Source organism: Scyliorhinus canicula, chromosome 12, assembly GCF_902713615.1.
Source record: "Scyliorhinus canicula chromosome 12, sScyCan1.1, whole genome shotgun sequence".
NCBI lineage: Eukaryota > Metazoa > Chordata > Chondrichthyes > Carcharhiniformes > Scyliorhinidae > Scyliorhinus > Scyliorhinus canicula.
The window spans coordinates 60,537,888-60,559,552 of record NC_052157.1 but is presented as its reverse complement, the minus strand read 5'-3'; the positions used below and the strand labels follow the sequence as shown (position 1 = coordinate 60,559,552).

General features: G+C 51.6%; 1 protein-coding gene across 3 annotated transcripts in view; it reads right to left on the bottom strand.

Moving 5' to 3' along the window:
* Window positions 1-21,665, bottom strand: part of LOC119975239 (sperm acrosome membrane-associated protein 6) — a 65,099-nt gene that overhangs the window by 17,529 nt on the left and 25,905 nt on the right. For all 3 annotated transcript variants that reach the window (XM_038814903.1, XM_038814904.1, XM_038814905.1), the window contains 2 exons: window positions 19,362-19,442; window positions 14,826-14,929 (listed from right to left, as the gene is read on the bottom strand). In XM_038814903.1, the coding sequence (XP_038670831.1) occupies window positions 14,826-14,929; window positions 19,362-19,442 (185 nt within the window). The remainder of the gene's footprint in view (window positions 1-14,825; window positions 14,930-19,361; window positions 19,443-21,665) is intronic.

Below are 21,665 nucleotides of genomic sequence, written 5' to 3'. Positions count from 1 at the left end.
AGCTATGCCGTCCTGTACCGTCAGCTTGTCCTTCCATTTATCATAGGCGGCTGGGAAGTTGCCTTCTAAAACCTGTTTGAGGGTGTCGTCTGCTTTTTGGGACTGAGATAGATCCTCAATATTAGTCTGGGAAATTTGGACTGCGTGTATCGGTTCGCTTGCTGGGGGCTGCCAAAAGTGACCATGGCATGATTCTGCCTTGGCTAGGGCGTCTGCCTTTACATTACTGGGTGGGGACGAGCGATGGTGGCTCCTTACATTAATAATACCATATCTGCGGTCTGAGGCTGTCCTGAGAATATGCTTCAGCAATGGGGCAGAGGGCAGGGGTTTTCCATCGGCTGATATGAAAACTTGAGATTCCCACAGGGATAGGAATTCTGTTAAGCTGTTGCACACATACAGGCTGTCCGAGTGTATGTCTGCGGGGGTTGGGAAAGAATCGGGGTGCTGAACTACATATGCAGGGGCTGTTTAGCACAGGGCTAAATCGCTGGCTTTGAAAGCAGACCAAGGCAGGCCAGCAGCACGGTTCGATTCCCGTACCAGCCTCCCCGAACAGGCGCTGAAAAGTGGCGACTAGGGGCTTTTCACAGTAACTTAATTTGAAGCCTACTTGTGACAATAAGCGATTTTCATTTCATTACATAGGCTATGGCTGTGAGTTCTGCTGCTTGTGTACCTAGGTGGTGGGATAATTTCAAAGAGATCTCTTCCAGTGGGCGTCCCTGCGCGTCTTCTATATAAATTCCACAACCAGTTATTCTCTTTCCATTGTCTATCGTGGAGGAACCGTCTTCATAATTTTTTTTTAACAAACAATTTTATTGAGGTATTTTAGGCATATAGAAAAAGTGACATTGTACAGAACAAAAAAAAAAGAAGTCAAGACACAAATTAAACATAGTGCAAACCACGGCTCTGTTCACGCACGGACCTGCCTCAATATCCCCCTACTGTACCCTACTCTACCATAGCCCGCCCCCCCCCCCCCCCCCCCATGCTGACGCTTACTCCTCTGCGAATAAGTCAATAAATGGCTGCCACCTTCGGGCGAACCTCTCAAAGCGAACTTGACTTTCTCTCGGCCAAGAAAGCTCGCCATGTCCGTTAGCCGTACCTCAGCCCTCGGGGGCTTTCAGTCCCTCCAAGCTAACAGTATTCGTCGCCGGGCTACCAGGTAAGCAAAATCCAGAACGTCGGCCTCTCTCTCTTCCTGGACTCCCGGTTCCTCCGAAACCCCAAAAATTGTCACCTCAGGGCTCATTACAATCCCAGTTTTCAATACCCGGGACATGACATCTGCGAATCCAATATCCCCTGAGTTTAGGGCACGACCGGAACATGTGTGCATGGTTAGCTGGCCCTACGGCGCATCTAGCACACTTGTCCTCCAGCCCGAAGAATCTGCTCATCCGGGCCACCATTATGTGGGCCCGGTGCACAACCTTAAACTGGATCAGGCTGAGCCTGGCGCATGTTGCGGTCGTGTTTACTGTGCTCAGGGCTTCTGCCCAGATACCATCCTCCATCTACCCCCCCCCCCCCCCCCCCCCCCCCCCCCCCAAGCTCCTCTTCCCACTTAAGCTTCAGGTGTCTTCATAAATTTTTAAAGCGTTCCCTGTGGTTAGTGAATGCTGTGCTTTACTGCCTGCTCTTGGGTTTAGTGACTTTGGGATAAAGGGTCCTGTGTGGTGTTGGGCTGCTATGATCTGGCACTCATGTGGGGTCCCTGCATATTGGAGATTATCAACTAGAAATGTGTGGGTCTTGGTGCGTTTCACTAAAATGTCCCTGCTTTGTAACAGTAGTGTCCAGCAAGCTACTCTGATCTGGCTGACTGAACCGTCCTTTAATCTACCGTCTAGTAGTAGTTGCGTGGGGGTGAGCTCAGTCAAGATTGTGACTGGGTTAAGGCCTGTGATGTATGCAAAATACTGTACTGCCCAAAAGACTGCAAGCAAGTGCTGTTCGCAGGATAAGAATCCTTGCTCTACGGGGTCCAAAACTCTTGAGATACAGGCTACGGGTCCAAAGCGATCATGTCATTCTTGCAGGAGTACTGCTGATAGGGTTCGGTCGGTGGCTACCACTTCGATGGCATGCGGCGAGTCTGGGTCTGGAACTTGTAAAGCGGGGGCTGTGCCTTGGGCGCATTTTAAATCTTCAATGTCGTCTGTGTGGTGCGGAAACCATTCCAATGGGGCATTCTTTTTAAGGAGCTCTGAGAGTGCGGCTGCTTTTGTGGCAAAACCATCGATATGACTGCGGCAATATCCTACTAAACCTAGAATGACCAGAGTGCAGTGTCGTTTTGGGGCAGGGGCAATTTAACTATCGATTCATTTCTGTTCAATATTTCTCTTCCCATGGGTGATGATGATGCCTAAATAAAGAATCTTTTCTTTTAAAATCTGGGTCTTTTTGGGGTTGACTTTGCATCCGATGGATTGCAGGAGGCCAAGTAATTCCGATAGGATGCGACATGCTCCTCTTTTGAGTAAGTCGTTCACATATTGTATAAGGCATTCTGGTCGGGAAAATTTACAAAGTCCGTTGGTCAATTGCCGGTGGAAAATGGAGGGGGAGTTATGGAAGTCTTGCAGGAGGCATGTCCATGTGTACTGCTGCCCTTGAAATGTAAAAGCAAACTTATACTGACCGGCCTTGTCTAGCGGGATGGACCAAAAGCCATTGCTGATGTCCAGCACTGTGAAGTACTTTGCCTGTACTCCCTGCTTGAGCATGGTCTCGAGACTCATAGCAACAATGGAGGCTGCTAAAGGGATTACCTTGTTCAGTCCTCGGTAGTCGATCGTTAATTGCCATGAACCATCGGGCTTTTCTACGGGCCAAATTGGGGCAATATTTGTGGATGCTATGGGCCGAATAACTCCTTGGTCTAATAAACTATAAATAACTTTTGAAATTTCACCCTTGGCTTGCTGTGGGAAACAGTATTGCTTCTGTGGTTTTAGATCGGGACCTGAAATTGTGACCTTACCTGGGATCTTCCCACAATCGTGTTTGTGTTGTGCGAACAAAGCTTTGTGTTTTATGAGGACCTCTCTAATCGTCTGGACTGCACTAATTGTTTGCGGATTAAACCAATAGTCTCCTACTGAGCAAATCCTGTTTTTATAATCCCCCACTGTGAGCGTAGCGGGGGCCGGAGATGTTTTGGCCATTCTCCATACACATTTGTTGACTGGGTCAAACGAAAGGTTATGGGAGCTCATAAAATCAATGCCTTTAATGTGCTCAGCTGTTTGGGGCAAGTCGACTAAAACAACGGGGTGCCTGGTGCTAATGTTCCCTATGTGAATCGGTACGGGAGCTGTGATGTATCCTTGCTGTGCGTGGCCGGTAAATCCACTAAGGGTGATGGTATCTGTGGTGGGCCATTTGCCACATTGAAACATGGTGGAGGAGTTTAAAGTGGTGCGGTACCCTCCTGTGTCCCAAAGAAATTTGACTGGTTGTCCCCAGACTGTGCCTGTGACTACTGGTCTGCCTGATTTGTCCCAGAGTGTGTCACAGACCCAAGTTGGGGAGTCCGAACACCGTCAATCTGTGCAACTGATCGCTAAATTGTCTGAACGGGCGCTAACATTATGCATGGGCCTAACATTGTTCCTAGGTGGGGGGTTTGGTTGTTGGTATCGGTGCTGGTTCGGGGGGTTTTGTCGGCAGTCGCGGGCATAATGTCCCATGTGTCCACAATTATAGCAACCTCATGGTGTCTGTGCTCTGGGGTGCTGTCCTTCATGTCTACCTTTGTTTATCCATGCTGGGTCCTGGCTAGTTCTAACTGGGTGCATGTTTGCTTCTTGCTCTTCCTGATCTGTCTGTCGGTGTAGGGATTGTTCCCATGCTCTGGAAAGTCATTTTAATACTCACACTTCATTGTGTGTGTGGTCTGTGGGGTCGTAATTCACACAAGCCTTTTGACCTGCGTCTGTGGCATGCGGGACCATTTAGTGGTGTCTTCCTCACTTAGGTGTGCGTGGTTCAATTGTCCGTAAACTACCATAAAATGAATCCAAAGGCAACCTGCAAATGTGGTCAGATGTTCTCCCTTCTTTTTCCTGCAGTGATTTCAACCCTCAACTGGCTCTCCTTTGTTATACCCGATTGCATCTAAAATGTCCGTTTTCATTTCCTGTAGGGTTCTTCCTGCTACATTTTGGGGTTCAGGCAAAGTTGATCTTACAGACTGGCTAAGGCTCATAACTATGAGTTTGACTTCCTTCCTCTCGTCTAGGCCGTACATAACTTTTTGTTGGCGCACCTCCTCAAAGAAGCTGTGTAGGTCTGCGGTGGGCTGGAATGGACTAATTTGCGGGCAAGCTTCTCTTAATTGAGTTATGGATAATGGGGTGGTGTAAACGACATCAGGCTCATCCTGATCCGATGACCTGCGCTGTATGGTAATCAGATTCATGGGAGTCGAATTGTGAGTGGGGGTGTGTGCTGCCTGTGCAGTCGGTGGTGCGGGTGCTTTTCTTTTTGGGGCGTGGTAGACTCGATTCTGATTCCCCATGTCCTCTACATATCTTTGGGCGCTTTTGTTTAATTCTTGCCAATCGGGAGCATCTTCCTCGACTAAATTCTGGCCAAATATATACCTAAATCCATTCTGCACTGAGAGCAGTGACTGTAACTTCTCTATCTGTTGTCAGCATTTCACGTGGTCTACTGTACTCTGTCTCTGTTCTTTCGTGGAGTTGTGGAGTGCTCCACAATGCACAGATTTAAAAGCAGCTTTTAAATCCGCGCATTGACTCATTAACTGTGCTACCTGCTGTTCTGTTTCTTCTCTTACCAGGACTGCGCGCTGTGTATCTTGGTCGGCTTTATCATACAGGGTCTGAAAGCTGCTAAGGTGAACAAAACAAGATTGGTGTGCTCGTTTCACATCAGCCATCTCCTTATCTTTAGCTCCTGACTGTTCCCGGAGTTGCTCAATAATCTTTTTTCTCTCACTACTGTTTCCCTCATTCTTTTCTTCCTTCTTAATTAACCTACGGAGCATCTTCACGACATCCTCTGTGCCTCGCAACTGTGTCAAATAGGACACTATTGCCATCGGCTTTTGGACCTTTACTACATTTTTCTTATGGCCTCACTTAGATTGTCCCACCTAGTTTGTCCTATGCTTCCTGGAACTGACTCATCATTTGCACAAAAATTGGACCAAAGGGGCCATCCTTTCCCCTTTAAATACTTCCTCAACTCTTCCTCCCATATGGGGCACTGCTCTGCTCTGTTGGTCGCTGCAACCTCGAGTTCCTGTGGATTCATTAAACGTTCTATTGCTTTAGTGGCCATTGCGTCTAATATTTCTTTTGCTCCACCTCTAATATTTCTTGCTCTACTTTTAATTTCCCTTTCCCTACCTTTAATGTGGGACAGGGGAATAAGGCAGCGATTTGAACAGCAGGTATGGCCGAAGCTATTTTCCGGTTCACAATTCTCTCGACAATTTTACACAATGCTAGCGAGTTTACCTTACTTGCCCTGTTAGCTACGCATGAAGGCTAGTACACACTTCCGAAATTTGGTTATTTGATCGATATGCGGCTTTCACTTGTAGTTCTTTCTCTTTCACGCAATTCGATTTAAGTTTGTGGGTTCTCTCGGAGTGACAAAGTCACTTCTAATCGAGTCCCATCAGAGTTGCCAATAATGTTCCCCTTTATGATATGAGGCTCTATTTATAATATGATGTTATGTCCCAACAGCGTCGCAAATACTGTGGTTATTTCTATTTATCTCGGTGAACCACAAGTCTTTCCCTTGCATCAGTCAAATGACCACACAACCAGTTAGTCAGTTAAAAAGATGGTTTATTTACACACACAAGGATTACTTTGACATGCAAACACAATATCTACTATGAGTTAAACTACACCTATCAGCGACAATAACCTATACTTAACTTCAGGGCGACCGGCACTGTGCAGATGGATAAGGCCTTTATCTTGATCTCATGCGGCTGGTTTGAAGAAATGGCTCTGTCTCTACTGGGCTCATCTGTCAGGTAGCGATTGTTAGTCTTGAACTTGGCTGTCTGGTCGTTATGCTGCAGTTGGTGTGGGCACAGGCTGATCCCAAAAGAGGCTGACATGGCTGTGTCCCCTTTTATCCCTCTGGGATTTTGCGCTCTTTGGGGCGGTCCTTGATCTTGGACCCAATAGTTCGACAGGGCTCTGATCACTGCCTTTGATTTCGGCCAATTAAGGAGCGGGTGCCTTGGTGGCTGGGCAGGTCCTTAGCGGTCATTGACCTTGGCAGTTGAGCTCTCTGAGTAAAGGGAGTGGTGCCAATCAGTCTGTGGCTGGTATCGGTTTCTTGATTGGAGTCCTATTGTCCTGGGAAATGGGCCATTGGATTGCAAATGAGCGGGTGTTTTTATCAGGTCTGGCTACCTGCGTTTCAAATACACAGAAGTTCTGTATCTGTCTGAGGCCTGGGTTGGCCATAATTCCCATGATCCTTTGCAGATGGCCATCTCAGATGGCTACAGGTGAACTCCATGATACACTTTGGGGTTCTCTAAACCCTGGCCCATAACAAGAGAATTACACAGAGTTACACAGCGTTGTATAGAGTTACTCAGAATTGTAGAGTTTTAGAGAGTGGTACAGAACTGTAAATAATTATACAGAGTTACACAGAATTATACAGAGTATTGCGGAGTTACACAGAGTTGCACAGGGTTATACAGAGTTATAGGGCGGGATTCTCTGTTGGCCGACGCTGAAATTGCGAAACACGATTGGGCGGATAATTGTTTCCGATGCCAAACTTCCGGCTGCGGGGTTTGGCTACTGGGTGACAAGGGTTCTCCACTGCGGTCGTGGCTGACGATGCCTATCCGGAGGCCACAGACCGCACAAAGAACCGATACAAAGGTGCCCATACAGTGACCAGGTCTGTGAACGAGCAATGCTTCGGCTCCTGAAGATGCTGTTCAGGTGCCTGGACCGCTCTGGATGGGTCCTCCAGTCTGATGCTAAGAGGGGCGCCCGCATCGGCCTGCTGTGTCCTTCACACCATCGCACAGCAGAGGGGTGACATACTGGAGGAGGAGGAGGACCACCTGGTCTCATCCGACAAGGAGGATGTTGAGGAGCGTGTAATAGCCAGGACATGGAGGCCAGGCAGGCACGGGAGGCCGCACGATGTGTGCTCCAAGGCCAATGTGCATGGGATGCTCTGATCACCTCCAGGTTCATTGGCAAGGGGAGGGGACTGGCCAGGCGCATCCCACCCCCATACCCACTCACTCCCCCCCCTACCGGCCACCACCCGCCTGAACTCCCTCCGTGATACATACCTGCCACACTACGGGGTGGGTTGGCAGCAACAGGGGGTCTGGTCCATGGGATGGAGGATGATGACAACCCACTCTGCGGTGAGCTTTGTTGCTCCACATCGTATATCAACGTTTGACTCCTGCCCACGGCTGCACTTTCCAGCATCCACCTGCATGATCCCTGCATGCGAGCTGGCCATTCCATCACATGGTGCCATCTATCGAGGGTGGGGTGCTTGAGACCAGCCCGCCCACAACGTCCGCCCATTCCCACCCACTGGCCAACCCAGACCAGCCCACCCCTCACACCCATCTGACAGAGCACTGAGGCAGGTTGTAACAGCGGGAACAGGTGCTTAATGTGAGCAAATGTTTACAGATTTGTGCCCTGGCCCCTATAACTAAACAGTGCCCTGCATCTGTGCCAACTTAACTGGTGTCTCACCTCTTGGCCTTACGGGTCCTAAAGCTGTGCCTAGAATGTTCAGCAGGAGTGGAGATGGCCTGCTGTGATTCCTGCCCTGCGTCCTGGGTCCCCTTTGGTGGGCGTCTTCTGGGGAGACTGGGCCTTTATAGGCCCAGCTGCTCCTCGGGTGTCTCGAGTGACATGGTGCTGCCCTGTTCTGCCCACTGCCCACCAGATGCACCTGGGGCAGGTGGGGGGAGGGGAGGGAGGGAGTCTGAGGTGCTGTGGTATTCCGGCACCTCGCCTGCGGAAGTCAATGGCACGGGTCCCATCACTGCGCCATCTCCCTCTGGGACTGGGCCACCTCCTCTGTGTCTGTGCCACGTCTGTCAGCACCTGAGCAATACTGCTGACGTTCCCAGCCGTAGCCTGCTGTGACTGGGCCACGCTGAGGAGCGTCGCTGCAATGTCCAAGGGGCTCTGACACATGGCTGCCTGTGAGGCGGTAACCCTATCCTGAGCCTTGGCCAGTGCCTGCACAGAATGCCTCAAGCCTTGGACATGCTGATCCATAGCCAAAACCATCACGTCCAATGCCTTCACTGCGGATGTCACCCATGCGGTGTTGGCCTGGGTGGCACGCATGGTCAGCACCACCTCCTGCCTCTTCAGGCAGCTGGACTCCTCCAACTGCACCTGTAGGTGCTGGATGCTCACCAACAACCCCTCATGTAGTCCCTGGCTGTGTGTATCTCAACGATTGATGGGACTGTCCGTTCCAGAAACCCGTCTGGACGGCAGCTAATTCCTGGAGTCAGGCCGCCCTATGACCGTCCACACCCTCTGGAATTCCTACCTCTACCTGCTGTATCGGTTCAGCTGTGTGCTGATCACCAGAGAGAGTCATAGATTATCATAGAATTTACAGTGCAGAAGGAGGCCATTCGGCCCATCGAGTCTGCACCGGTCTTGGAAAGAGCACCCTACCCAAAGTCAACACCTCCACCCTATCCCCATAACCCAGTAACCCCACCCAACACTAAGGGCAATTTTGGACACTAAGGGCAATTTATCATGGCCAATCCACCCAAACTGCACATCTTTGGACTGTGTGAGGAAACCGGAGCATCCGGATGAAACCCACACAGACACAGGGAGAACGTGCAGACTCCGCACAGACAGTGACCCAAGCCGGGAATCGAACTTGGGACCCTGAAGCTGTGAAGCAATTGTGCTATCCACAATGCTACCATGCTGCCCACGGAGCTTCTTCACTAACATGCCCAACCGAGGTGATTGTCTCTGGGATGGTGGAGGGTGTTGCAGACAACTGCGATGGGAAATCACTGACATCATCCGTCCCGAGCTCCGGGGTGTCCTGAGTCTCGGACGGAGGGCTAGAGTCTGAGTTGCTCCCATAACTGCTCGGCTCATGGGGATGCTCCGGCTGTGGCACTGGCTGGGGACAGGAGACGCCAGAATGACCCGCCCCATCTCCAGCATCTTCTGCAAGACACAAGACAAGACGCACGATTAGACCGTGGGTCAGGGCGGAGTGGGGGTGGGCGTGTCGGTGGGGGATACTGGGGTGGTGTAAGGTGAGGGTTGTATGGGGGTGAGGATGGTGTGGGGGTGGTGTTGAGGGGTGTTGGCACACGTGTCATGGGGAAGTGCAACTGAGCAGGGTCTCACTTCCTCGCCCGCGGCTGAACTCCACCTCGGCGATCTCCCTTTCCTCTGGGTCGATGACCTCGTCCAGGGCCCTCTGCTTTGCCATGGTGAGGGCCGCAGGTCCAATGGTCCCCCTCCTGTCTTCTCCCGCTCCCGGTGGTTGTGTGCGGCCTTCCCCTGGGGCGGGGAAATAGAAAATGATATTGTTAGCCAGTCCGACTCTGCTGTCCAGGGGGTGGATAGCTGGTGACCTAAGTGGCCAGGGAGCCAGCCATGGCAGCCGATATAGGAACTGACATGTAGTGCAGAATGGGGGGGGGGGGAAACGGGTGTGTGGGACGGGGGTTGGTGCCAGGGGCACAGTGCTGCCTACTCACCCTGACCGTCCTAAGGAGGTTGTGCAGTTTTTTACGGCACTGGTGGCTGGTCCGGACTACGGTGCCCACAGCGCTCACCGCCTCTGCACCCAGGCACGATGAGTGACGGCGGCTGGCAGCCTCCTTCTCGGGCCGGGGTACCAGGACATCCACCGCTCCTCCACTGTTCCAGGAGGGTCTCCAGCCCAGCTCAGGTGAATCTTGGGGCTGCTCTCCTTGCTGCCATCTTGGTGGCTGGGATGGTGTGTGTGGGGAGTGCAGTGTGTATATGCGGCTGCAGCTTGTCAGCCTCCTGAGTGTCAAACACGAAGTGGCAAATCCGGCACCGTTTCCAATGGAATCAATTGTGTTCCACGGGGCACTAGTGCTAGCTCCTTAACAGCCCCTTAATAGGTCCAGGTGTGGCGCCAGTTTTGCTGTCATGGAAGTCCATGAATTCTGCGTTCGCGTCAACACTGCGTTCGCGTCAGAAACGCAGTGTGATGTGTCGCAGTCCCAGATGGAGATGGTCCACCTCTTGCTCAGGCCGAGACCAGAGCGGGCCTCCATGACTGGCAGTGTCTGGGCAATGGTGCCGATATTCCCAGCCATGGCCTACTGTGACTGAGCCACGCTCAGCAACGTCGTTGTGATGTCCAGATGGCTTTGGCACATGGTTGCACGTGAGGCGACAACTGTGTCCTGAGGCTCAGCCAGCGCCTGCACAGAATGTCCCAGGCTTTGGACATGCTGATCCATAGCCAAAACCGTCAATCCCCCAATACCGCCACCAGTTTTGCTGCTGTGAAACTCCACAAATTCTGCACTGGAGTCAACACTTAGGGCTGGATTCTCCGATCGGTGACGCCGACATTGCGTCCAGCGATCAGCCGGAGAATGCGTTATTACGCTGGAATCAGAGGTGGCACTGTGTTTCCGATGTTTCGCCCCTCAAAAATGGCATACTCGAGGAGTACACTGCCAGGACGGCCTCAGGATGTTACCTGAGGCCCTCCCCTGATGCTCCGTCCCCGATGGGCCGAGTCCTCAATGGCGTGGGGCCTGTGTGCGTTGAACGGGGGGGGGGGGGGGGGGTGTCAATCCGCTGGCGGGGCTGGGGAGACTGGTGGGGGTGGCGAATGGGGTTACAGGGGGCCCGTTGTTGGCAGGCCAGATCCGCGCATGGCCGGCGCCATGTTGCACGGTGCAGCCACTGCAGTCCGCTGCCCTGCGTATGTGCACTCACGAAGCCGGCCATTCTGCGGCCGTATCTGCAGGTAAAGCCATGGCTTTACGTGGCGCGGCTGCTAGCCCCCCCCCCCCCCCCCCCCCACCAGGCAGAGGATCGGTGCGGGGTGGCGACGCCGTTTTGGTCGTCAGACCAGACGAATCCTGCGGGCAAAGCTGCAGAATCAGAGAATCCAGCCCTTAGATTCATAAACAAAGAAACCTACCCAGTGATACAGAGTTGTACAGAGTTACATCGAGTTGTACAGAGTTGTACATAATTATACAGAGTTGCACAGAATTATACAGTGTTTTACTGAATAGTACAGAATTGTACCGAATTATACAGTTATACAGGGTTTTACAGAGTGGGCAGAATTGTACAGATCTAAGCAGATTTATACAGAGTTGTACGTAATTGTATAGAGTTATACAGAGTTGCACAAGTTATCCAGAGTTATTCAGAATTATACAGAGTTATAAAGAGTTACACAGTGTTGTTCAGTTACACAGAGTTGTAGAGTTACACAAAATTGTAAGAAGTTGTACAGAATTAATCTGAGTTACACAGAATTACACAGAGTTTTGTGGAGTTACAGAGTTGAACAGAGTTATACAAATTTATTCAGAGTTATACAGCGCTGTCAGAGTTGCACAGAATTACACAGAGATATACAGACTTTTACAAAGTGTTATGAGCCAGGGTTTAGAGAATGCCAAAATGTATCATGGAGTTCATCTGACCCACAACTTTTAATAGATTGTGGTATGGGGAGCACACGGCCCACTCTACAGGTGTGGTACAGCAGAAATGGAAAAGTACTTTTTAAAAACAAAACAATGTTTATTCTATGAACTCAAGTTAACCTTTTTAAAACATACAGTGAACATCTTAGCAACCATTAATTCAAATACAACCCCAAAGAATACAACACGAAGTAATCCTTAATAACTTCCCAAACAATATCCAGAAGACAGAAGAAACACCTTTTAACAGAAGCACATCAGGCTTACATTCACGACCGAAAAATTTATAATTCTGAATTCACCAAATGATCAAGAGATAGTCTTTTCATGGCAGAGAGATCAACAGTACACCTGCTCTGTCTGGCTTCAGCTCCAACACTGAAAACGAAACTAGAACACACCCTGCAGCAAACAGCCTAAAACAAAAGGAAAAAAGCTGCCAGACAGCCCAGCTCCACCCACACTCTGACATCACTGATAAACACCCATTTCTTAAAGGTACATATCTTAAACACCCATTTCTGGAAGGTACTCTCACATGACAAAAGGGGTACAGAATTATACAGTTATACAGAGTGGCACAGAATTATACAAAGTTGGACAGAGTTACACAGAGTAGTACAGAATTATACAGAGTTACACAGAGTTGTGCTGGGTTATACATAGTTATGCAAAATTGCACAGAATTATAGTTATTTGAAGTTCTACAGTTACACAGAATTATACAGATTTATACAGAGTTGTACAGATTTTCACATAGTGGTACAGAATTGTATAGAGTTATACAGAGTTAAACATTGGTCCGAAGACTCCTGGAGTATGATTTTAAGAATGTAGAGTGATCGGTGCTCACCATGCCGAGAGTGGGTGCTTAATGCACGACCGACAAATCTCGAACTCCCACTACCATTTAACGCTCACTTGAGATTTGATTCTCAGTGGGCAGGGCTTCTGTCCGCTCTGTGGAAGGAACTCCCGAGTCTGAGAGCTGTCGGCCGATCAGATTAGCTGACAGCTCTTCAACCCGGCCAGACACAGTGCTGTGGTAGCCAGAGACGGTACTGCAGGGGGCGGCAGGGTGGAGCAGTGGTTAGCACTGCTGCATATGGCACTGAGGACCGGGTTCGATCCCGGCTCTGGGTCACTCTCTGTGTGGAGTTTGCACATTCTCCCCGTGTCTGCGTGGGTCTCACCCCCAGAACCCAAAGATGTGCAGGGTAGGTGGATTGGTCACACTAAATTGCCCCTTAATTGGAAAAAAAATAATTGGGTACTCTACATTTAATAAAAGGAAGCTATACGGCAGAGCTCTGCCTGCAACTAAGTTGAGGGACCGTCGGTAAGGTCCCAGGGGTCCCTGGGGGGTAGTCGATGCCTCAGTGGGTTGTGAGGGGGGGTGATCACGGGGTCATGGCCTAAAAATTGAGGTTACGCAGGAACGCTGGTTCCCGTACCAGCCTCCCCGGACAGGCGCCGGAATGTGGCGACTAGGGGCTTTTCACAGTAACTTAATTGAAGCCTACCCGTGACAATAAGCGATTTTCATTTTCATTTCAAAAGGCCATCAATTGGTCTTAACTGATGAAAGGCTGCATTTCCCGCCTCAGGCCCTGCCCACCTCTAGCATGAAATTGTGACTGGAATTGGGCAGACAGGTTCCAGGGTGAGAAGGGAAATTCCGTCCATTCAAATTGATGCTCCCTCTCCCCCCTGCCTTAGAACCCACCGTGGGGCATGTGTAACATTCTGGTTTACTGGAGCCCATTTCTGGGATGAAGCGGGTTTGTCTATTGGAGAAGGTTTGAACAGGTTGGGCCAGGACCCATTCGAGCTGGTACCCATTTGGAGTTTAGAAGAGCGAGAGGCGATTGATTGAGGGATATCACATTTGGAGGGCATTTGATAGGGTGGATGCTGAGAGGATGCCCACCCCCCCCCCCCCCCCCCCCCCCATGGCGTGCGGGGAGAATCTAAAACGAGAAGGAGCGCACAGTTTCAGAATGAGGGGGTCTACCATTGAAGATGGAGACGAGGAAGAATCTCTTCACTCAGAGGATGGTCAGGATGTGGAATTCTCTCTCCTGAAGAGCAGTGGGGCTATATTCAAGTTTGAGTCAGACAGATTACTGATCAACGGGGCAGTTGAAGGTTATGGGGGGAACAGGCAGAAAGTGGAACAACCAGAGGAGCGATGATCTTATTGAATGGAGGAACATAATTGAGGGGCCGAATGGCCTACTCCTGCTCCATTTTCTTATGCCCTTATGTGGAGGACCAGTGGCATTGCTCATGGATCAAGAGGAGTGCTGAACCATGACCGAAGGGAAGGATAAGAGGTGGCGAGGGTATGGGGTGGGGGATGTACATTAGGGGCTATGGCCGGGCCAGAGAATCTCCACGACCGGAGCGAGTCGCGCCACACCGCCCCGATGGCAGCAGGCGATTCTCCACAGAGCGGAGAATTGGCACCATTGGCACCGGCGTGGTTGGCGTGGCGCGAGTCACGGGCCGGGATGGGCCGAGCGGCCGTCGTGGAAACGCAGAGCCCCGCCGGCGCCGTCCACACCTGCTCTCAACCGGTGGGAACTCGGCGTTGAAGGGTCGGGTGGCGGCCTGTGGGGGGGGGGGGGGGGGGAGTCCGACCCCGGTGGATGGGCATCTGATGTGGCCTGGCCCAGGATCAGGGCCCACCAATCGGTGGGCTGGCCTCTCTGTCTCCCGGCCTCTTTTCTTCCGCACCGGCCCCCGTACTCCTACGCCATCTTGCGTCGGGGCCGGCGCGGACAAGGGAGACACCACGCATGCACGGAAATTGCGCCAGTAGGACTGCGCATGCGCGGGTTCGCGAAGGACCCCCTGCGCATGCACGCATCGCCCGGCACTCATTCCACGGCCGAATCAGCAGCTGGAGTGGCGTGAACCGCTCCAGCACCATGCTGGCCCCCTGTCGGGACCAGAATTGTTGATCCTGGGGCTGTGTTGAGTTTCCAACGGTGTCAACACTTAGCCTCAGGATCAGAGAATCCCGTCCTCGGTTTTGAAACAGGAAATTAGGAAATGAGAGCTTTGAACACAGAGAAATACAATAAATACTCACATGAGATGCATACATCCACGTGACTGTGTCAATCTTGGGTATCGTAAAGTTGGACTGGCACTTCATTGACACCTGCCCTGTCTCCTTCACTGTTACATCTTTGACTGCAGGAATGGACAACACTTGGAATGAACAAATTGGATTGGATTTTCCAACCGTGAGATAACCAATTTAAAAATGCTGTCACCATTGGTCTGGACATGTTAATTACTGACTGTTGATGAGAACTGAGATTTGCATTCCAAGGTTTTCACCTTGCAGTTCATCAGGACAGTCACAAGAATGCCAAATTTCAAAGGAAGTGACGATTTCTACAACCGGAGAGAAGGGCGGCAATTCGTTGGTATGTCCACTCTGATTGGTCAAGGGAAGTCAGGAAGAATGCGCCAGGGACCTATTTGTTCCCCATTCTTTTGTTCAATTCAAAAATACACCTGGGACATGCTGTCTGCTGACAAAAGGAACATGTCCAGCCATTGCACTTTTCTTTTGCATTTAGGTAATAATTCCTGGCTGCAACCTCCACGGCAAACACTTGACCAATCAAATACTTTCCAGTCAGCACCCTTTTCCTCAGGCAGTATAAGTAGCTGCTCACTTTGAAATTTTGTATTCTGCCATCTGTCAGGATGAGCGCGTGGTGAAAACCTCAGCCTGTCACTTTCTCAGCAAAATCAATCCGATGAGCTGAAGTGATGTGAAGAAGGATTGTTTTTCATGCAGAGGATGGCCGGAGACTGGAATGACTTTCCTGAGAGGGTGGCAGAGGCAGGTTTGCTCGTGGTATACAAAAGGAAATCGGACTTCTATCTGGAACGAAATATTGTGCAGGGCAATGGGGACAGGGACAGTGCCAGTATTTACAGGGGGTGTCCCGTGAGTGTGTCAGTATGTACAGAGTGAATCCCCTGGGAGTGTGCGAGTATTTACAGGCGGAGCCCTGGGAGTGTATCAGTATTTACAGGCGGAGCCCCGGGAGTGTATCAGTATTTACAGGCGGAGCCCTGGGAGTGTATCAGTATTTACAGGCGGAGCCCCGGGAGTGTATCAGTATTTACAGGCGGAGCCCCGGGAGTGTATCAGTATTTACAGGGTGGATCCCCTGGGAGTGTATCAGATTTTACAGGGTGAATCCCCTGGGACTGTATCAGTATTTACAGGCGGAGCCCCGGGAGTGTATCAGTATTTACAGGGGAGCCCCGGGAGTGTATCAGTATTTACAGGCGGAGCCCCGGGAGTGTATCAGTATTTACAGGCGGAGCCCTGGGAGTGTGCGAGTATTTACAGGGGGAGCCATGGGAGTGTATCAGTATTTACAGGCGGAGCCCCGGGAGTGTATCAGTATTTACAGGGGGAGCCCTGGGAGTGTATCAGTATTTACAAGCGGAGCCCTGGGAGTGTATCAGTATTTACAGGCAGAGCCCTGGGAGTGTGTCAGTATTTACAGGGGGAGCCGTGGGAGTGTATCAATTTTTACAGGCGGAGCCCCGGGAGTGTGTCAGTATTTACAGGAGGAGCACTGGGAGTGTATCAGTATTTACAGGGGGAGCCGTGGGAGTGTATCAGTATTTACAGGGAGCCCCGGGAGTGTATCAGTATTTACAGGGGGAGCCCCGGGAGTGTATCAGTATTTACAGGCGGAGCCCCGGGAGTGGATCAGTATTTACAGGGGAGCCCTGGGAGTGTGTCAGTATTTACAGGCGGAGCCCCGGGAGTGTATCAGTATTTACAGGGGGAGCCCCGGGAGTGTATCAGTATTTACAGGGGGAGCCATGGGAGTGTATCAGTAGGTACAGGGTGAATCCCCTGGGAGTATAACAGTATTACAGGCGGAGCCCCGGGAGTGTATCAGTATTTACAGGCGGAGCCCTGGGAGTGTATCAGTATTTACAGGCGGAGCCCGGGAGTGTATCAGTATTTGCAGGCGGAGCCCCGGGAGTGTATCAGTATTTACAGGGAGCCCCGGGAGTGTATCAGTATTTACAGGGGGAGCCCCGGGAGTGTATCAGTATTTACAGGCGGAGCCCCGGGAGTGTATCAGTATTTACAGGCGGAGCCCTGGGAGTGTGCGAGTATTTACAGGGGGAGCCATGGGAGTGTATCAGTATTTACAGGCGGAGCCCCGGGAGTGTATCAGTATTTACAGGGGGAGCCCTGGGAGTGTATCAGTATTTACAAGCGGAGCCCTGGGAGTGTATCAGGTATTTATAGGCAGAGCCCTGGGAGTGTGTCAGTATTTACAGGGGGAGCCGTGGGAGTGTATCAATTTTTACAGGCGGAGCCCCGGGAGTGTATCAGTATTTACAGGAGGAGCACTGGGAGTGTATCAGTATTTACAGGGGGAGCCGTGGGAGTGTATCAGTATTTACAGGCGGAGCCCTGGGAGTGTATCAGTATTTACACGCGGAGCCCCGGGAGTGTATCAGTATTTGCAGGCGGAGCCCTGGGAGTGTATCAGTATTTACAGGGGGAGCCATGGGAGTGTATCAGTATTTACAGGCGGAGCCCTGGGAGTGTATCAGTATTTACAGGGAGCCCCGGGAGTGTATCAGTATTTACAGGGGGAGCCCCGGGAGTGTATCAGTATTTACAGGCGGAGCCCCGGGAGTGGATCAGTATTTACAGGGGGAGCCCTGGGAGTGTATCAGTATTTACAGGCGGAGCCCCGGGAGTGGATCAGTATTTACAGGGGGAGCCCTGGGAGTGTGCGAGTATTTACAGGGGGAGCCGTGGGAGTGTATCAGTATTTACAGGGGGAGCCATGGGAGTGTATCAGTATTTACAGGCGGAGCCCCGGGAGTGTATCAGTATTTACAGGGGGAGCCCCGGGAGTGTATCAGTATTTACAAGCGGAGCCCTGGGAGTGTATCAGTATTTATAGGCAGAGCCCTGGGAGTGTGTCAGTATTTACAGGGGGAGCCGTGGGAGTGTATCAATTTTTACAGGCGGAGCCCCGGGAGTGTGTCAGTATTTACAGGGGGAGCCGTGGGAGTGTATCAGTATTTACAGGCGGAGCCCCGGGAGTGTATCAGTATTTACAGGGTGAATCCCCTGGGACTGTATCAGTATTTACAGGCGGAGCCCTGGGAGTGTATCAGTATTTACAGGCGGAGCCCTGGGAGTGTGTCAGTATTTACAGGCGGAGCCGTGGGAGTGTATCAGTAGGTACAGGGTGAATCCCCTGGGAGTGTATCAGTATTACAGGGGGAGCCGTGGGAGTGTATCAGTATTTACAGGCGGAGCCATGGGAGTGTATCAGTATTTACAGGCGGAGCCCTGGGAGTGTATCAGTATTTACAGGCGGTGCCCCGGGAGTGTATCAGTATTTACAGGCGGAGCCCTGGGAGTGTGCGAGTATTTACAGGGGGAGCCGTGGGAGTGTATCAGTATTTACAGGCGGAGCCCCGGGAGTGTATCAGTATTTACAGGGGGAGCCGTGGGAGTGTATCAGTATTTACAAGCGGAGCCCTGGGAGTGTATCAGTATTTATAGGCAGAGCCCTGTGAGTGTGTCAGTATTACAGGGGAGCCGTGGGAGTGTATCAGTATTTACAGGCGGGGCCCATGGAGTGTATCAGTATTTACAGGCAGAGCCCCGGGAGTGTGTCAGTATTTACACGCGGAGCACTGGGAGTGTAACAGTATTTACATGCGGAGCCCCGGGAGTGTGTCAGTATTTACAGGCGGAGCCCAGGGAGTGTATCAGTATTTACAGGCAGAGCCCCGGGAGTGTGTCAGTATTTACAGGCGGAGCCCTGGGAGTGTAACAGTATTTACAGGCGGAGCCCCGGGAGTGTGTCAGTATTTACAGGCGGAGCACTGGGAGTGTGCGAGTATTTACAGGGAGCCCTAGGAGTGTATCAGTATTTACAGGCGGAGCCCCGGGAGTGTTTCAGTATTTACAGGTGGAGCCCTGGGAGTGTATCAGTATTTACAGGCGGAGCCCCGGGAGTGTTTCAGTATTTACAGGCGGAGCCCCGGGAGTGTGTCAGTATTTACAGGGGGAGCCCTGGGAGTGTATCCGTATTTACAGACGGAGCCCCGGGAGTGTATCAGTATTTACAGGCGGAGCCCTGGGAGTGTATCAGTATTTACAGGCGGAGCCCCGGGAGTGTGCGTGTATTTACAGGGGGAGCCGTGGGAGTGTAACAGTATTTACAGGCGGAGCCCCGGGAGTGTATCAGTATGTACAGGGTGAATCCCCTGGGAATGTGTCTGTATTTACAGGGTGAATCCCCTGGGAGTGTGTCAGTATTTACAGGGGAATCCACGGGGAGTGTGTTAATATGTACAGGGTGAATCTCGCATGAGTGTGTCAGTATTTACAGGGGGGGAAATACCCCGTGACGGTGTATTTACAGCAGGGAATCTCCACAGATGTGTTGGTATTTCTAGGAGGAATCCACGGGGAATGTGTCAGTATTTACAGAGCTAGTGTCCTGGGCTGTTATCTTGAACAGAGTTTCCTGAATGTCTGAGACATGATGCTGCTCTACACGTGCTTTACTTGCACAATAAACAGTGAAACCAGACGTACTTGGACACTCGAAAGAGATGCCTTCACAGCCTTTCATCTTGCAGGTGTGACAATCAAAGTAAAATGAAGCCATGTTAATCCCTGTGGAAAAGACAGTGTTGTTAGGAACAGGAGGCAGCATGTTTGGCAGGAACCCCACATTCCGTCAGAACCTCCCATAGAAGTGCAGAAAGCCTCAAACTAAATGAAACCATTTTGGGAACAGAAAGATCCCACAAAGCCTTTGGTTCACCAGTGTTCATGCATTTTGTTATTTAACCCCCCCCCCCCCCCCCCCCACCTTCCCCCACCCATCCACTGACCCACCCATGCCCTTGCAACCCAGTACATCCTGGACAAACAGAGGATGGTGGGATCAACGCACACCATAATGGTCTTTGCCACCAGTCAGAGTGTAAGTTCTAACTCTCTCTGCAGCTGGATGTTTGCAATCCCAGTGTGCTCCCTGAGAATCTGAAAATTAATTTCCTCCATCGTAAAGGCCACCCAACACTGTCTCCCCGCCCGCAACCCTCATCTCATTGTCTTCTGAAACTCTCCACCGTGATCCTGTTACCCCCCAGCCCAGACTGTTCCAAATCCCACCTGCTCGGCCTGAACCACTGCCAGCCCTGTGTAAAAACCTCAGCTCACCCAAAGCTCTGCTCCTCCCTCCAAAATCCAATCCTGTGCTCGGTCCTGCTCAACAATTACTTCCTGTTGTGATCTCCAGATCCAGCAACACCTCCAACTTAGAAATACTCACCCTCATGTTCAAATCCCAACCCATTCCCCATCTCTGTAACCTCATCCAGTCCCCTGCAACCCATTCCCCATCTCTGTAACCTCACCCAGTCCCCTGCAACCCTCCCTATCTCTGTAACCTCACCCAGTCCCCTGCAACCCTCCCTATCTCTGTAACCTCATCCAGTTCCCTGAAACCCATTCCCCATCTCTGTAACCTCCTCCAGTCCCCTGCAACCTACCCTATCTCTGTAACCTCCTCCAGTCCCCTGCAACCCTCCCTATCTCTGTAACCTCCTCCAGTCCCCTCCCTTCCCCGTCTCTGTAACCTCCTCCAGTCCCCTTCCCCATCTCTGTAACCTCCTCCAGTCCCCTCCCTTCCCCATCTCTGTAACCTCATCCAGTCCCCTCCCTTCCCCATCTCTGTAACCTCCTCCAGTCCCCTCCCTTCCCCATCTCTGTAACCTCCTCCAGTCCCCTGCAACCTTCCCTATCTCTGTAACCTCCTCCAGTCCCCTGCAACCCATTCCCCATCTCTGTAACCTCATCCAGTCCCCTGCAACCCTCCCTATCTCTGTAACCTCCTCCAGTCCCCTGCAACCCTCCCTATCTCTGTAACATCATCCAGTCCCCTGCAACCCTCCCTATCTCTGTAACCTCCTCCAGTCCCCTACAACCCATTCCCCGTCTCTGTAACCTCATCCAGTCCCCTGCAACCCTCCCCATCTCTGTAACCTCCTCCAGTCCCCTCCCTTCCCCATCTCTGTAACCTCCTCCAGTCCCCTCCCTTCCCCATCTCTGTAACCTCCTCCAGTCCCCTCCCTTCCCCATCTCTGTAACCTCCTCCAGTCCCCTCCCTTCCCCATCTCTGTAACCTCCTCCAGTCCCCTCCCTTCCCCATCTCTGTAACCTCATCCAGTCCACTGCAACCCTCCCTATCTCTGTAACCTCCTCCAGTCCCCTGCAACCCATTCCCCATCTCTGTAACCTCATCCAGTCCCCTGCAACCCTCCCTATCTCTGTAACATCATCCAGCCCCCTGCAACCCATTCTCCATCTCTATAACCTCATCCAGTCCCCTGCAACCCATTCCCCATCTCTGTAACCTCATCCAGTCCACTGCAACCCTCCCTATCTCTGTAACCTCATCCAGTCCCCTGCAACCCATTCCCCATCTCTGTAACCTCATCCAGTCCCCTGCAACCCTCCCTATCTCTGTAACCTCCTCCAGGCCCCTCCCTTCCCCATCTCTGTAACCTCATCCAGTCCCCTGCAACCCATTCCCCATCTCTGTAACCTCATCCAGTCCACTGCAACCCTCCCTATCTCTGTAACATCATCCAGTCCCCTGCAACCCATTCCCTATCTCTGTAACCTCATCCAGTCCACTGCAACCCATTCCCCATCTCTGTAACCTCATCCAGTCCACTGCAACCCTCCCTATCTCTGTAACATCATCCAGTCCCCTGCAACCCATTCCCCGTCTCTGTAACCTCATCCAGTCCCCTGCAACCCTCCTATCTCTGTAACCTCATCCAGTCCCCTGCAACCTTCCCTATATCCGTAACATCATCCAGTCCC